Source organism: Thamnophis sirtalis, unplaced genomic scaffold, assembly GCF_051295495.1.
Source record: "Thamnophis sirtalis isolate CommonGarterSnake01/CBP01778 unplaced genomic scaffold, rThaSir2_p1.2 scaffold_2, whole genome shotgun sequence".
NCBI classification, from domain to species: Eukaryota; Metazoa; Chordata; class Lepidosauria; order Squamata; family Natricidae; genus Thamnophis; species Thamnophis sirtalis.
The window spans coordinates 124,323,043-124,341,093 of NW_028261382.1; the positions used below are offsets into that span (position 1 = coordinate 124,323,043).

The following is an 18,051-nucleotide window of genomic DNA, read 5'->3' on the forward strand; positions in this document are numbered from 1 at the left end:
TTTATTTTAATTTCAATTTAATTTATTTTTAATTTTTTTCGTCATGCTGCTGATGACATCAGGTACGCGCTTTCGTCGAGCGCGGTTTTGTCTACCGCGGTTTTGATGGGTCACGGAAATGTGGCCTCTGGCCACCAAAAACTGGCCCACCTCTGCTTTAAGTAATGTGTATATCCAGTTTGGTATCCATTTCTAGTACTGGTGTTGGGGTAGAAGAAAGCTGCATAATAAAACAATAACTTCCTTCTTCTCATTTCTCATGTAAAGACTCTTCCCCCACTCTTGTTTAGACTACAGGTAGGCCTCAATTTACAACACATTTGAGGCCCAAATTTCCATTGCTAAGCAACACAATTGTTTTGTACGATCTTTCTTATCACACTTGTTAAATGAATCACTGTGGTTGTTAAATTAGTTACACTGTTGTTAAGTGGATCTGGCTACCCCATACTTTGTTTGTCCGATGGTCACAAAAGGTGATCATATAACCCTGGGGAACTACAACCGTCATAAATACAGGCCAGTTGTCAAGCATCCGAATTTTGATCATGTGACCATGAGGTTCATCATCTGAAGAATGGTCACAATGCCCTTTTTTTCAGTGCTGTTATAACTTCAAATGGTCATTAAATGAATGGTTGTAAGTTGAGGATTATATGTGCAGCTCCAACCAGTATAGGAAGAAACCAAGATGAAAAAAGACTGATAGGGCAATTCTATAATCACTCTTTTGAAGTTTTGTCCGAATGAATATGGCATTTTGCAGATCTTAAAAGATCTGCTTGTTGAATCTCTATACTCTATACAGATAGTAATATTCACCACTTTTTGGGGAGGAAAATAACTATATACTATACTTTGTAATTGTGATTTTTAAAATCTATGGTAAATAATTCCTGGATTCACCCAGGTTTGCCTCTTTTATGGAAACAAAAACTTTCGAGCTGGATTTATGGGAATTCATCATGTACAGTATTTCTGCATGCAGTTCAGACATGCCAAACTATTTTCAATCAGCTGGAAAGTGGCATTGCCTAACCCCCAACCATGTCATACGTAGGCGGTGGGATTATACTCCCTTAGAACAAGAATCTTGTGAGAGTAAATTACAAAGCAGAAGAAAGCCTGGGGGACTTTGAATAGGGGTGGGTTCCATTTATTCCATATGTGTGAAAACTGGACATGTAACAAGATTATCCACAACCACCAAGTCAAGTAATCTTCATATGTTACACCCATAAGCTTCTCTGATTGAAATCCCCATAAATCTCTTCCATCATTAATCAGCTTCTTTGTCTAGTACAGCTTGATTTCAAGTTGGGGTGCTTTTATTTCTCTTTCCAGCACATTGATCCCTGCAGGAAAAGAAACGGAAGACAATCTCTAAATACTGTATATATAAAATAACTTTTAATACACATGGCAAAAATGTTATTTTCGGAAAGAAAGATCAGTTCCTGATGACAAGGCACTGACCTTTCAACTTTCAAATTGCTAGAATATGTTGAAAACATAATAAATATGATAAGGAATGTCCTGTATATTCTAAACATAGAATCGAATTCACAACACGAAAAAAAACTGACCTCCCCACGGAAAGCAGGCAAATTTCACATGACATTTCTGGAAAATATATTTTATATACCGATCATTTTCAAAAATGCTTCAGTAACATTTTTAACCAAAACCTTGTGTGGGATATGTGTGTGTTTGTGCTCGGCCTGTGTCCTTTTGAATTAAGCGAAGTGTGTTTCTATTCAGGTAGTGTCTCTCTTTAGAAAACAACCTTTTATTTCAATGTTTCCAAATCTTTGTGACTTCCAGATGTGCACCCCAACTTCAAATCCCAGCAGCTGCCATGCATGATAGTGTGTACAGGATTGTGTAGAAAGAGCAACGCAGAGGACACAAAATGCTTGGCATTAGATTAAGCCAAAGATTAAGGATCCTTGGTGCTTTTTGAGCTTAGTTGTTTTCTTGCAGACGTTTCATTACCCAAGCTAGTGCTGGTGAGGGAGATAAACATATTTTCCTCTATTGGGTCCAAAATATTCTTCACTAAAAGTTTCTTCTGAAAGCTGAATAGCCATTGGTGAAGAGGACAGGTCCTCATTGGCCAAGGGACAGGAAACAGAGGATAAGAAGGAGCTCCCTAAGATACTGTTTTTAGAAGCAGATAATGGATTTTGTGGTTCTGCTTTGTAAAAGAGAAGATTAGAGGCAGTTGTGACAACAGTTTTACAGAACTGTAAAAAGCAGAAAACAAGGGAAAGAATTTAGAAAAGAAACTGTTTTCTTGTTACTCTCTCTGTCTTTAAAGAAGAAAAATGTGTTTTTTTAATTAGAAGTTCTAAAATTTTATCCCCAGTATGTTTTTTCCAGCTACGTCTTTAAATTCTACTTCAGACTCTGTGGGTATTCCATTTTGATTCCGTAATTTTAACCTCTTGTTTGGCTGGACTCCATCTGCGATGTTACTCTAGAGCTGAGTGTGATGTTGGGATAAGAGGAGGTGCCTTCCAAACCGTCTGTTGCTTTGGACCCCAAATTCTTAAAACTAGCCCTGATCTCAGCTAGTTGGGATTTGCACAATTAACAACATGTGTGCCCGCTGCGATCATTGATGACAATTACACACGTACCATCCTTACATCCCAGCTTGACTATTGCAAGGAGCTGTTTGGCGGAACTGTAGAACTGGTGAATGCAATCCTTTCTAAAAACCTTTTTGTTAACTAGGAGTTCATTCTGCTTTTTTTATTTATTTATTTTGTCAAACAAGTAAGAAATAACAGGCATAAGTATAAACGTGGACATGAACAAAGGAAATGAGTACAAATAAATGGGGACAGAAGGACAGGGACGGAAGGCATACTGGTGCGCTTACACACGCCCCCTTACAGACCTCTTAGGAATGGGATGAGGTCCACGGTAGACAGTTTGAGGTTGAAGCTATGAGGTTTAGAGGATGTAACAATAGAGTCAGGGAGAGCATTCCAGGTGTTGACCACTCTGTTGCTAACGTCGTATTTTCTGCAATCGAGTTTGGAGCAGTTTTCCTTGAGTTTGTATCAATTGTTTGCCCATGTATTATTGAGGTTGAAGCTGAAGTAGTCGTTGACTATCAACGACATTGTAGTAGATAATTTTGTGTACTATTCTTAGGTCAGACTGTAGGCAGCGTAGTTCCAGGTTGTCCAAGCCCAAAATTTCTAACCTGGTGGCATTTTCTTTTATTCCTTTCACTTTTGGCCTGGCAAACAGTTTGCCACACTCTTGAATGCCACCCTGGTGTCATGCAAAACTTCTTTCCCACCCAGTTTCTTGCATTTATGTAAAACCCAGTCACAGGTTTGTGTTTCAAAGAGACGAACACAACATGGCTGGTTTCTGCAATGTGCAAGTTGAGATTCATTGTAGAGGACATCTGAGAATCCGCACAGCACACAGGAATTCAGTGGCAAACGTATAGGGGGGAATCAGTGCAGGAAAGGTCCCTTAGGGAAGTTTGTTGGAAAACCACCAGGGTAGATAATGTGGCTTATATTTGCATGCCTGGCATCTGGCTTTCTTCGGCAAAAACTAAGCTATTTTTAGCATCCCAGTATTCTGCGTGCAAGGATTCTGTTTAGGGAGATATGCTCTGCAGATTAGATGTTTGCAGTAGAAGATGCAGGGCCTGTCTAGGAACCTTAGGAGGTTGGAATAGCAATGGCAGACAATCACACCACGGAACAAATTTGTTTTTAGAATTATAACAACAAAAAGCTAAAACTGTCATTAGAAATGTGTGAAGATACGGCCTGACTGGTGAAGTAAAATAGGAGTTGTGGGGGTGGGTTTTTTTTTTTTTCTTCATGTCTCAATAATCTGCTGCTGTCTATACAATCTGTATCTGCATTATTTTCTGATCTTTCTTGATTGATCTGGCGAGGGTTTGATCTGAAAAACCTCTGAAGCGTACAGAATCTGAATGCATTGGATTCAACTTGTTTATCTCATTCTTCGATTCAAACGGGGGGTGGGGGGGACACAATGCAGTTGCACCTGCCAAGCTAAAATTAATTTGAGATATAGGTAATCCTGTCTATGGGGCAGGAACAGGAAGTGGGTTCCTACCGGTTCGGCTGAGTAGGTAGTAACTCAGCCTGCCACATCCCCAAACTGGTTCTATCCATCTTGATTTTCAGTTCTGCGCATGCGGTCTTCATTGCAAAAATGTATTATTTTTTTTTGTTCTTTTCTAAATTTGTGCACGTGCGCAGACCTTTTTAGGTGCAACTTTTTTGTGCACCGAACTGGCAGTAATGCCGGCAGCAACCCACCCCTGGGCAGGAAGCAGCAGTGGGGCAGGGAAACAGCTGTCAATGCACACTTCCAAAAATGTATCCCATAGGTAGATTTCTCAGAAATGTTATTGCTTTAAATCTCACTCTCAACTTTTATTATTTTAGTCATGTAGTGAAAGCTTCAGAGGTGGTATTCTGCTGGTTCGGATTGGTTTGCCCGAAGTGGTAGCGGAAATCATATGTGGCCTCACCCACCTGCCCTGGCTCTATGGCATCCCATTTAGGCACTTTTTAATAGCCAAAGCGCATGGAAGGATGTCTGAGCGCTTGCATCGATTGGCACTTGCATTGATTGGCATTGGCAAACTAGATTTCTTAAAAATATTTGGGGTCTTTCAAGATTGCCAAGGCTCCTGTTTTTACTCCAGCATCTATTATTTCATGTTTTTTCAAAATTCAAAATACATGCAGGGATGACTAAAAAATTCCCCAGCCACCCTCTTGAGGTTGCCAAGGTTGAGAAACACTGCTCTTGTGATTCCTGTGCTGAGTAGCAGGTTGATGTAGAGGACCTTTAAGGTTTCCTTCAACTCGAAGCCTTTGCTTATTATTACTACAAGTACAATTTAGTTGACCTTGCATGTATTTTGATTTTTAAAAACCAGTGAAATGAGAGATAATTTAAAATATTTTGTGGAATAGGGTTGAAACATGAATTTCCTGAAAACAGCTTGTCCATTACTCGATCTCCAAGAAGTGGAGAAATGTTCAATCTTCCCAGAAAAAGACAATGGAAAACTATTTCTCAGTTATGCCCAGGGTTATTTTCATGAAGCATTATACTACTAAACATGTTCTCTTTTTCAACACATCTACCACAATCTATCTTTAATAAATTGATCAGGGCAGGAAAATGTCCTACAGAAGTTTTAGGTGTGGCTGAATGGGAGTTTTTCAACATAGTTCACATGGCGAATTACCCCAAAGCTACTGAATATAACATGCACAGTGTATATTATTTTCAAGTATTCCCTGAAAGAGCATAGGACAGGGGTGTCAAACTCGATTTCATTGATCGCTGCATCAGGGTTGTATTTGACCTTGGGGGTGAGGTGGGGGCATGGCCGGGATGGGCGTGGCCAGCTCGACATCATTCATGTTGGGGCTACATGCGGTGGCCCTTGTGGGGCTGGGGAATTCCTTCCTTATTTCCTTCCTTCCTTCCTTCCTTCCTTCCTTCCTTCCTTCCTTCCTTCCTTCCTTCCTTCCTTCCTTCCTTCCCTTCTTTTTCCTTCCCTTGAGTTTGACACAATGGCATAGGGTATACAGTATTCATACCAAGTTTCAACAGATAGAATTCAGCTTAAAACCATTTGTTTTGCCACTGCTCGAAATAACAATGGACTTGGAAAAAGTGACTTATGACTAGTCTTTGCACTTAGATGTTTATAGCATCCCCACAATCAAAATTCAGGTGCTTGGCAACTGGCATGTATTTATGATGGTTGCAGCATCTTGGAGTCATGTGATTGCTATTTGTGACCTTCCCAGCTGGCTCCTGACAAGCAAAATCAATGGGGGAAGCCAGATTCGCTTAACAAGGGGGAATGATTCACTGAACAACAGCAGTGATTGACTTAACAACTGTGGCAAAACGGTTATAAAATGAGCATTACTCACTTAGCAATTGCTTTGTTTAGCAACCAAACTTCTGGTCCCAACTGTTGTTGTAAGTCAAGGACTACATGCATATCTTTACAATGAGACATTGCAATGCATTGCTAGATGCTTCAGCTATAATCATGGCCATCATTTGCCATGATCAACAATCCTGCCCTTTATAAAAATGCCATTTACTGCATTTGTGGGTACTGAAAGTCAAGGGACAAATTATACAGTGGATTTATTTTTCTGAAAGCAAACACAGGGATTGCTGCACCGAACAAGGATGTCAAATTATCTGGAGCTGAATGCCAGCCTTTCCAAACCTGGGGCCAATCTATATCATTTCAGATTACCGCAGAAACAAACTCATATGATTTGTATGAAAAACAAACATTGTACTTGTCCACAGAACTTTCATGGGAACACGCAACTAAAAATGATAAAACGAATAACAAGTAACAAAGTTAAGAAGAATTTGTTATGCAAGGCTTATGTTCAACATATTTAAAAATGACTTGGATGTGGATTTAGAAAATACGATATGCAAACGTGCAGATGACAGGAACATTGGGAGATGGCAAAGACTTCAGAAGACAGCATCAGGGTCAGGAGACTCTTGACAAGCTGAAACATTGGCAGACACCAGGAAGATGGATTTCAACAGCAACAAATGCTAAATGCTACTTTGGGTAGGAAAAAGGCAACAGATGTGGGATAGAACCTTCCTGCACATGCAAACAGGATGTGAGTGTATCATAAGCTGGACATGAGCCAACAATATGATGCAGCCTAGGACAGCATCCACTTTTTTTTTTACAGCTGCAGTCAAGATCAATAAACATTACCATTCCTCTCTGTACTGCATTATTTAAACCACACCTAAAGTATCGTGTCCACATTCTGGGCACTGTATTTTAGAAAGAACATTAGCAAAGTGGACCATGTCCAGAGAACCAGGAAGGTAAGGGACCTGGAAGGAATGGTTTCAGGCTCTGGATATATTTAATTGTGGAAGACATGTTTAGCATGTTCATGTACCTGAAGTGACATTATGGAGAAGACAGAGCAGAAAAGAAATTGGATTTCAATTACAAGGAAGTAGATTTTGTTTGGACATCAGGATGAACTTCCTAACAAATGAGAGTTGTTCATAGAATATCAGAGTTGGAGGGGACCTTGGAGGCCTTCTAATTCAACCTCCTGCTCAAGCAGGAGACTCTATACCCATGATGGTTAACCTTTTCGGCACCAAGTGCTGAAACTGGAGTGCGCGTGCCAGAGCACTGGAACCCGGAAGAGAGCAGCTGGCCGGTGTGCATGCACATGGTAGCCAGCTGCTCTTCCGGGTTCAGTCGTGTGGTGGCCAGTTGCTCTCTTCTGGACACATGCATGTGCCGGAACCTGGAAGAGCAGCTGGCAACAGCGCATGCACCCACCGAGAGGGCTCTGAGTGCAACCTCTGGCACTTGTGCGATAGGTTCGCCATCACTATACCATTTCAGACAGGTGGCTGTCCAGTCTCTTCTTAAAAACCTCTAGTGATGGGACACCCACAACCTCTGAAGACAAGCATTCTACTGGTTGATTGTCCTAACAGTCAGGAAATTTCTCCTTAGTTCTAGTTCAATAAAGGATCAGCCTGCCCAGGAAATGGTGAATCTCCCTCACTGAAGGGATTTAAATGATCTCTTGGATGCTGTAAATAGTGGGAATCCACTCTGAGCAGAAAGATGAAATAGGTATCTTCCAGGCCCCTTACAATGTTTATATTATTCCACAATTTAGGATTGCATGAATAGTCCTGGATCCCATACACGCTTGAACAACAATAAAATACAAAATACAAAACAGATCAGGTAGGTCTGCTCCAATGGATTTTTTTCTGAATATTTAAGAGATAGTGTCTGTTTAAAAAGAATCAGAGTAAAGAGAATAAAATTGCACCAAATTGTATTAAATGTTTCAAATATATTCTTTGCCATTGATGCTTATTAAGCAGATAACATAATTCAGGGACCAGTGACTCCATTCATACACAATGCTATTCCAGGTTTTTTAATCACTTTGTCAAGCAAATCAATATTGCCTGTGGACCCATAACCCTAAATCATATGAATTTGAATGTTATATGTGAACAGGAGGCAAACAGAAGAAATTATGATGATGTCCTATGTGTCATGACATCAACAAGCAAATGGCATGAATTATGTAATTTGTGCCAGCCGTCTCAAAATGCTATACATTGTGTAAAGATAGAGTTTAGGAGTGGCATAATTTCAGATCAGATCAAAGCCCCAGAATTTGTTTATTAATAAACATGTCTACCACGTAGAGAAGTCAATATGAAAAAGCTTTCTTTAAGACTAATCTTTTCTCTGACATAGCAATAGCAGTAGCAATAGCAGTAGACTTATATACCGCTTCATAGGCCTTTCAGGCCTCTCTAAGCGGTTTACAGAGAGTCAGCATATTGCCCCCAACAATCTGGGTCCTCATTTTACCCACCTTGGAAGGATGGAAGGCTGAGTCAACCCTGAGCCGGTGAGATTTGAACCGCTGACCTGCTGATCTAGCAGTAGCCTGCAGTGCTGCATTTAACCACTGCGCCACCTTGGCTCTTAAGTTTCGGTATTCAAAGACATGTTCGGTACATAAGAATCATAATTTATATTCCTTTACTTGCACTATGACATACAGCATAGCCAAGCAAAATGACAGTGGCTTTGCAGTTTCAGCTCAATTAGCCCTTTTTCATAGATGAAAAAGACCAAACAGTATATTACAGCTTATATGTAATTGGTAGCTCTCCACACACACACACAAACACACACACACACACACACACACACACACACAAACAAACAAACAAACAAGAACCCAATCTCACATCACCAGATAAGGAGATCAAAAGTTTGGGGTTATGTTAATATTATCACAACTGACATTCTAAAGACATTGTTTGAATAAGAAAAGAGTTAACAGTTTAACAAAAGAGCTTGTTTGACAGTCAGCTGTCAAGGTTTAAAAGAGATCCATTATATGATTGTTCCTTGTATTAAATTCTGGATTAAAATTACATTTAAATTTCACTTCCTTTTCTCCATCCTGCTTTTGATTATCTTTAAGAATAGTTGATGGTCTTGTGAGTTGGACCTTTTAAAATTTTTAATATTTTGTGTACATGGACTGGAATTTTATATGAAATTGTGGGTTTGATCTTTGACCTCTGTTTACTATAATACTGATTTCTCTCTAATTTGATAGCATGGAGTCCCTACTAGTACAGTGGTTTATTGTAAACAAGCTGCTCACTTTACATAGCTATGTTTGGCGAGCTCTTAAGTGAAGAAGTATGCATGGTGTATACTTTGGATGCTGTAGTATACTATAGGAATAATAAAACCCACATAATAACTGTTCAGCTTCACAGGTAACATACACATTTGAAAAAAGTGATTGCATGCCTATTACGGGGGGGAAAACCCCACAGTTCAGTGGGAGGTTACCTCCATGCAACTCTACACAGAACTGCAGTTTTATTTCTATTTTAGAGCCATCTTGGTCTAGTGGTTAAAGCACCAGGCTAGAAACCGTGAGTTCTAGTCCCACCTTAGGCCTGAATGGCTGTGTGACTTTGGGCCAATCACTGTCTTTCAGCCTAACTCTACCCACAGTTGTTGTTGGGGGGGGGGGGATAGGAGGAAGAAGGACCATTAGGTATGTTCACTGTCTTGAGTTATTCCTAAAAATAATAAATAAAATATATAAATGTACCCCAATGAATTTAACGGGGGCATCTCCCAGATGAATATATAACAGATTACATGTTTAATCAGTTGATGTTTTATTGCTTTGCATTATTCAGAATGTGAAAAAAATCTATTTCCTCATTTTATTACCAACCCTAATCTCTGTCACAATAGCTTCATCATTCAAGATATGAAGAGAATGTGTTTCAAATATGTTGGAGAAATGCAGATACAGACATGGAAGGAAATGGCTGTTGTGATACTATTGTGCATTTTTGCTGTCTCTTCTCATTTATTGATTGTAAACCTTTTTGTAAGGTCATGCAAAATAAATTCCACTTACAAATGAGGCTGTCTCCACTGGTTTGCAATTTGACACAGCTTTACACAGTTCAGGCAGCAAATAGCTATGATATTTGTATACGGAGTTTTCCTATTTTTCTATTTGTAACCTCTGCAGCAATAATACAATATGAACCATGAGGAATCTAACCTAACAGGTATTTCAAGTTGATATATATTGACATAGTCTAAATGAGTCCTTTTTTTTGGTTTGCTTTAAATCATCTTTCACTTTTTAAAAAAAAATCAACTTTCTTTTATAAGTTTACTCCAGTTCCCATTTTACTCTCCAGCCCATTTTACTCTCCAGCCATCACAATTTTTTTTTTGCATTTATGACATGCATTCAAGTATTCATGGGAGAAAGCCCTTGCTATCCCGTGCATAGCTCAACTGCTTAAATCACACCACATCGATGCATTTCCTTGCATTTGCTCTCTTTCCTCATACTTCCCCTTCTAATTATGGTTATAAATATTTCTCAGTAGTAATACAAGTGCTTCCTGCCAAAGGAGCCATGAGTTTTTTCTCACAGTCAACGAGCTGAGATGCATTAAAAGAGACTGCCGCTATTATTATGGCTGGATGGCTTGTGTTTCTGGGACTCTTGCCCAGTAATAATAACCGAGCTTGGAGGGGAGCAAAGATTGGCTGCCAATCTCATTATTCAATCAAAGAGTTTTGCCTGACAATATGGTCTCCCTGTGCCCCAATGTAAGCAAAGGGCAGCCGCTTTGTAGCCATGGAATATGGGCAGTATTAGAACACTTCAAGGCTCAAAGAAACGACATTCTTTTCTAAATGTTACTGGCATTTTTTCCTCTAATCTTTGTTCCCTAATTATAGCTAATTTCCTAATGACAGAACTACCATTCTGCAGGCCCACAGCTATTTATTAAGCATGTGCTCCTATCCTCCTTGACCAAAGGCCAATGGACATTGTTGTCTGAAGAAATTCCATATGTAGCCGTTCAGGGATTCCTATTGTATCAAGTCTTCTTGGATTGGATGACACCAAGACCAGGGGTGAAATTCAGCAGGTTCTGACAGATTCTGGAGAACTGGTAGTGGAAATTTTGAGTAGTTCGGAGAACTGGCAAATACCATCTCTGACTGGCCCCAGAATGGGATGGGAATGGGGATTTTGCAGTATCCTTCCACTGCCATGCCCACCAAGCCATGCCCACAGAACAGGTAGTAAATATGTTTGAATTTCATCACTGACCAAGACTCGATTTAATTGTAGTGTTATGAATTGTGGGCTGAGTTTGAACAACTCACCCAATTTTCTATAACTGTGTTCAACGTAGTATACTAAATAGGAATGATCAGCACTGCTGAAATGAATGAATTATAATGTTAAGAGGAATGTGAGGTTCTGCTCTACTTATATGACCCCAATATACACTCCACCCAAAAGTTCCCCAAAGGGAGGAGTAAGGAACTGGAGCAGGCAATTCCACAGCCTATCCGACCACTGGCAAATTCTGAATGAGTGGCTAAGGCAGTGCTGGGGTGCCAAAGGAAGGGGTCAGTTCCAGATGTAGATCCCATATAAGTCACTGCAATGCAGAAGCATCACACTTACTTTATCACCCCATGCCTACAAATACATTGTGTGTTGACCAATCTCCCAACTTACTCCAACGCATGGTGCCATGCCATAGGAAGGTCAGGTGGAAGAGCAGAACACATAAAGCTGCACTTGGAGTATGTCAGCCACAGGTGAGAACAGCATTTCCTAACCTCTGCAATTTTAAGCCGCATGGACTTCAACTCCCAGAGGCCACATTGAAAAGTGTCTTCATTTTTCCAACTTGTGTTTGCAGTATTGCTCCCCTTTTAAAGGGCTCTGGCAGGAAAGCATAAAAACCCATGGAATCACCACACTATAGTTATTTGAAATGAACCACTCCATTCCCTCCGCAGTTTGCTTTCAACAGTACCCAAACCAGGAAAGGGTTATAGTTAAGGTTTTTCTAGCATGAATCTTTTTAGGAGACGCTTGCTGGACACGATCAAGTGAGGTTCTAATACTACTCTATAAAGCTTTAGTAAGGCCACACCTAGAGTACTGCATCCAGTTTTGGTCACCACACTATAAAAAAGATACTGAGAGTCGAGACTCGAGAACTGTGATTGCGAACCTATGGCACACGTGCCACAGGTGGCACGCGGAGCCATTTGTTAGGGTACGCAAGGTGTTGCCCTGTCAGCTGGCCAGCGCGCATTGGCTTGCTGACCAGCTGACTTCGGCCTTCTTTTGAGGCAATTTTTCACACACAAAAAAACAGCCCTATGGGCAAACCGGAAGTTCGGGAACAGATTTTCAGTTTGTTCGTAGGACCGGTTTTTGCCCTCCTGGAAGCCCCCTGAAGGCTCTGGAGTGCAAAAACCGACCCTACGAGCAAATCTGAAGTCACCATTCCCAAACTTCCGGGTTCCCCGTAGGTTCATTTTTCTCCCTCCGGAAGCTTCAGGGAAGCTCCTGAGTCCTCCACAGGGCATCCATGGGGGCAGGGAGGCTGTTTTCTTCCTCCCCAGGCTCCTAGAAAGTCTCGGGGGCCTCGGGAGGGTGAAAAAAACATGCCAAAAACAGGGGGTGTCACTGGTCACGCACACATGCGTATGCGGGGGGATCACACTTTATGGGTGTGGCACCCCTGCTCACAACCCTCCTGCACTCCCCCCGCTTTTGGCATGGGAACCAAAAAAGGTTTGCCATCACTGCTCTAGAAGAGTGGTTCCCAAAGGGGGGCAATTTGATTTTAAATGGGGTTAATTTGAACTTTGTTTAAAACAAATTAATGGCCTTTTAGGCTTCCTCTGCATGAGTAGAGTTCACTTTTTGAGTAATGTCAGAATTATATGTTGGGGGGGGGTCAGAATTTTAAAGATGCTTAGGTGGGGCATGGCCAAAAAATGGTTGGGAACCACTGCTCTAGAAAGAGTGCAGAGAAGAGCAACCAAGATGATTAGGGGACTGAAGGCTAAAACATACAGGACATGGCTAATCTAGTGAAGAGAAGGACCAGGGGAGACATGATAGCAGTGTTCCAATATTTGAGGGGTTGCCACAGAGAGAAGAGGGTCAAGCTATTTTCCAAAGCACCTGAAGGCCAGATATGGAATAATGGATGGAAACTGAACAAGGAGAGATTCAACCTGGAAATCAGTGGTGGGTTCCGGATCCCGTTGCAACCAGTACAGTGCAATGGGGCCTGGCATCCACCACATGAACACGGGCAGCGTGAGCATGCGTCCTTACCTCCTGCAGTGCCTCCTCAATGCTCCAGCTGCTCGGTGGAGCATTGCGCAGGCGCCATATGCACCATGCGCATGTGCGGAAGCGCCAAAGAGTTCAAATACAGGTAAGGATTACGGGCAGGTGGGCCCTCCAGAACGGTACCCAGTGCTCTCAATAGGCACCAGTATGCCCGTACTGTGGTGTACCACCTGCAACACACCACTGCTGGAAATAATGAGAATTTTTCTGACAGAGAGCAATCAACCCATGGAACACGTTGTCTTCAGAAGTGGTGGGAGCTTCATCACTGGAAGCTTTCAAGAAGAGACTGGACTGCCATTTATCAAAAATGGCATATGGTCTGCTTCATGAGTGAAATTCAGCAGGTTCTGGAGAACCAGTAGTGGAAATTGTGAATAGTTCAGAGAACCGGCCAATACCAACTCCAGCTGGCCCCAGAATGGGGTGGGAATAGAGATTTTGCAATATCCTTCCCTCAAGAGTGGGGAGGGAATAGAGATTTTGCAATATCCTTCCCCTGCCATGCCCAACAAAAAAAAATTGAATCTCACCATTGGTCTGCTGGGGGGGGGGACGTTGGACTAGATGACCTACAAGATCCCTTCCAACTCTGTTAATCTGTACCTGTATCTACCTATTTAACAGAAGTCAGACAGGTTTATCCTATGTAGTTATTCAAAGATTAGTAAAGCTCACCTGCCAAAACAAACATTTTCTGCTGCAGCAAAGCGTCTCGCCTCGCTTTGCTGGCCTTCTGCTTTCTTCCCGAATCACGCCCCTTCCAGTCCCCGGTTCTCTTTTGGGCCAACCCCACCCCACCGACAAACACCTGTTGTGAAAACATCCGGTCCACGAAGGCAGGAGCCCTTCCCATCGCCCAGCGCTCCGGCCCCAGGAAGTTCACCTGGGCTTCAAAAACCGGTTTCTTCGGCTCCCAGCGTCGCTTGGGGCGTTGGTGCAGCTGAAGAGCCCGGAGAAGCGGGGGGCGAAGTAGAGACTATGGGATCGTCTCACTTTCCCCCAAACACCACTTTGGGAGGGAGGGCGAGCAGGCGTGAGTTTCTTTCCCAAGGCTGGTATTTTGCAAACGAGGAGGTAAGGAGGAGAGAGGCTGGCGCCGAGGGCTCTCTAAGGGGCTAGTTTAGAGCAGCGTTTCTCAACCTCAGCAATCTGAAAGAGGGGTGGGACTTCAATTCCCAGAATTCCCCAGGCAGCCTACTGGGGAACCTGCTGGCTGAAGAATTCTGGGAGTTGAAGTCCGTCTTAAAGTAGCGGAGGCTGAGAAAGCTTACTTGGAGATCTACTCTGAAGTAAGATCTATTAAAGCCCCCCGGGGTTTCTTAAGTAAGGTGAGCACAGCAGCGGCAGAGGACAGTGTCCAACCCAAATGGGCTTTTCTTGGAACAGGTATATAGAGTCACCCTGGTTCCAGAAAGTCAAGACAAGCTGTAAAGCTGCTGGACACTGCACGGATGCAGATACCAAGAATCCCCTCCCTTGAAGGATTCTCCGTTTCTGAGTATAAATAAGGATCCTACTCATTGCTGCACTGCAAGAATCTTAGATTGGGGATTAAAATGGGCTAACTTTACACTGCGCTGTGTATCTCATCAGGCCCAGTTCACATTTCTCCTCCTGTGATTTAGAACCATTGCTGTGTGCTCAAATAAACACAGTGTAATCAGATCCTATTCTTCACTCCACCTCCCTATCCCATATTTTGAACATGCCTGGGTTCTTATTTCGAATTTGAATCGAAATTAATTAAAGGAGAAAGGAGTTTGCTCCTGTTGTTAAGCATGCCTATTGGGGATTAAGCATCATCCTTTGTAGAAAAAGACAACATGCATTACATCAATAACAAATTAAAAATGATACATAAAATGACAATTTACTAACATGCTTTTTAATCCAAATTGGCTGAAATCTTAAAGGTAAACAGGGAGGAGTTCTTTTGGGAGCTCCTGAACTGGAGAATGTCCATTTTTTAATTCGGGTAAATTATCGTAGGGAAAAAATCTACTACTTGTTTATTGTTTTAACATTTCAGTTTAAGCATGTTTTAAAAATTATTTTTTAGCATGAGCTTTGGTGTTAATGAACAATTGTCATTTTAATGAGGGATAAGACACATCTTTAATGTTTGCCTACTATAACTGGATTTAAATTTGCCAGATGTCTTCCATAGCAAAAATAAAGTATTCCATAGAGTTGGAAAAGACCTTTTGGGAACTAAGTGTAACCTGCTGTTTATTGTTTTAACATTCCAGCGTAAACATGGTTTTAAAAATTACTTTTTAATGCTCCATTGTAATTATTGTCTTCAAGTAGGGAATGGAGGGAGGTGGGTTTGTTGTTACTGCATCTGTTGAGATGAGATTCAGTCATTTCTGATGTCTAGATCCACTTGTCTTTTGTGCTGCTAAGAGAATGGTTCATATTAATTGTCTGATTCATATTCCTGTTTTGCATCATGGAAATAAGAGCCAATTTTTCTCTTTTGAAAATTCAGGATTATTTCAGAAGAGGTTTAGCAGTTCTTTAAAACCATTTATAGAAGTTTAGTCTACAATAGTGTAACTTTGAATGTTTGCTGCTCAGTCTTCTGGAGACTTAAGGCACCAGCTCCCAGCCTTTTGGGCACCAGGGATCAGTTCCACAGAGAAAGATTTTGCCATGGACTGGAGAGGGTATAGTTTTGTGTGCTGCCTGCATCTCGCAATGTGGCTTTACTTGTTTGCATGGCCCAGTTGCTGACATGCCAGTCCATGGATCGGGGGTTGGAGACCTTTGCCTTACGACATATTTTTTTAAAATCTGTACTGCAGATTAACCGTTTTTAGCTGTTTACCTCTTTCCCTTTTATTCTAGTTCCAGTCTATAAGATTTTTCAATAGCTGCAGCTGATTTTCAGTCAGATTTGCTATTTGATTATTATCCAAATAAAGTATGTAAAATGTCAGGAAACACTCTTGGACACTTTTTCCCTACTGGCATGTGCCTTCTGACACTTTTTCCAGAAAGTAAACCCAGTTCTTCGAATTGTTATTTGGAATAATACTCCGTACCCAAATCCTGTCTTCTTTAGGGACAGATAGAATAACAGAGTTAGAAGGGACCTTGGAGGTCTTCTAGTCCAACCCCCTGCCTAGGCAGGAAACCCTACACCACTTCCGAGAAATGGTTATCCAACATCTTCTTTAAAACTTCCAGTGTTGGAACATTCACAATTTATGGAGGCAAGTTGTTCCACTGATTAATTGATTAATTGTTCTAATTTGATTCAGGAAATTTCTCCTCAGTTCTAAGTTTCTTCTCACCTTGATTAGTTTCCACCCATTGCTTCTTGTCCTGCCCTCAGGTGTTTTGGAGAATAGCTTGACTCCCTCTTCTTTATGGCAACCCCTGAGATGAAGCTTTATGATAAGACAGGCAGACACACACACCATATATGTAGTGAAAAAACACTAAAATTTGATGTCACTTGTGAGTCTTCCAAAGTCAATTTATAGAATACCATAATGTGATCTAAGAAATATTTAAAAATCAAATGATTTTATTAAAAAATAGAAGTACAGGTAGTCCTCACCTTATGAACACAATTGAGTCCAAAACTTATGTTGTTAAATGAGAAATGTGTTGAGTGTGCCCCATTTTACAAATTTTGTTTAAGTAAATCACTGCAGTTCCTAAGTTAGTAACACAATTATTGAGTGAATCTTGTTTCCCCACTGACTTTGCTTTCAGCAGGTCGCAAAAGGAGACCATACCACTCCAGGACACTGCAACTATTATAAATATGATTCAGTTGTCAAACATCAGAATGTAAATCACATGACTATGATGCTGCTGCAATGGTCATAAGTGTGGAAAAATAGTCATAAGTCACTTTTTCCCAGTGCCGTTGTAACTTTGAACGGTCATTAAATGAATTGTTGTAAGTCAAGGACTACCTGTATAGGAATAGATGTCGGAAATTTTATCTGACTGACTGATTATATGTATATTTTTCAGACTTTGCTCTTTGGCATCTTATTGGCAATCACAGGAAACATTTTTATCAGCATCTCCTTGAATCTGCAGGTATGAAAAACTTCATTGTATTGCAAGCTGTGGAACTATGTGTAGACTGGAAGGGAGGCCATAGATGAAATTGGAATTCAGTCACACTTAAATAGGCTTTTTAAAATAATAGATAAAATTGGTGTGATACCTTAAATGTAACTGATTTCACTAAGATTGACTGGTGTAATTCTAGTATTAGTTGATGTTGCTCTAAGATAAAGTAGTTGAGCTACGTTATAGTTGCAGTGTGGTTACTGTATGTATTCATATATTATTTATAAATTTGTAAAACATGGCCCATACTTCTTTCTGATTTATATAAATGTGCATAAGTGCAATACAAAACAGATGTGGGCAATACATGGGCTAAAACATCTTAATGTAGAACTATAACCATAATAATAAGAAATGCTTATAAAAATCATTTGTAATAAAATTAAACCCATGTATTGGAACGGTATGTTATACATATCTTTTGGAATTCATGTATGTGTTTTATAGCATTACACCCTGTATTAACATCAGCTTTTGGAGTTGGAAGTTATACATTCATAAATGTAATGAAATAAATAAATCATAGGAACAACTCTTATGTTAAAGCAAATCTCAATTATTTGTATTCTGAGAATCTATGAAAAGTAGTCAATTCTTATAAAAGGTCTCAATTGTATTT

General features: G+C 40.7%; 1 protein-coding gene and 1 long non-coding RNA gene across 3 annotated transcripts in view; one reads left to right on the plus strand and one right to left on the minus strand.

The window, feature by feature from the left end:
• Positions 1-1,131: 1,131 nt before the first annotated feature.
• On the minus strand, positions 1,132-14,148 carry LOC106542537 (uncharacterized). The gene is made up of 2 exons (XR_001313056.2): positions 14,010-14,148; positions 1,132-1,355 (listed from the first exon to the last, which is right to left on the minus strand). It is a non-coding gene; the product is annotated as an uncharacterized LOC106542537 (long non-coding RNA).
• A 126-nt stretch (positions 14,149-14,274) lies between these two features.
• Positions 14,275-18,051, plus strand: part of NIPAL2 (NIPA like domain containing 2) — a 43,604-nt gene continuing 39,827 nt past the window's right edge. For both annotated transcript variants that reach the window (XM_087706824.1, XM_087706825.1), the window contains exons 1-2: positions 14,275-14,408; positions 17,328-17,396. In XM_087706824.1, coding sequence (XP_087562950.1) covers positions 14,313-14,408; positions 17,328-17,396 — 165 coding nt within the window. In that variant the 5' untranslated portion in view covers positions 14,275-14,312. The remainder of the gene's footprint in view (positions 14,409-17,327; positions 17,397-18,051) is intronic.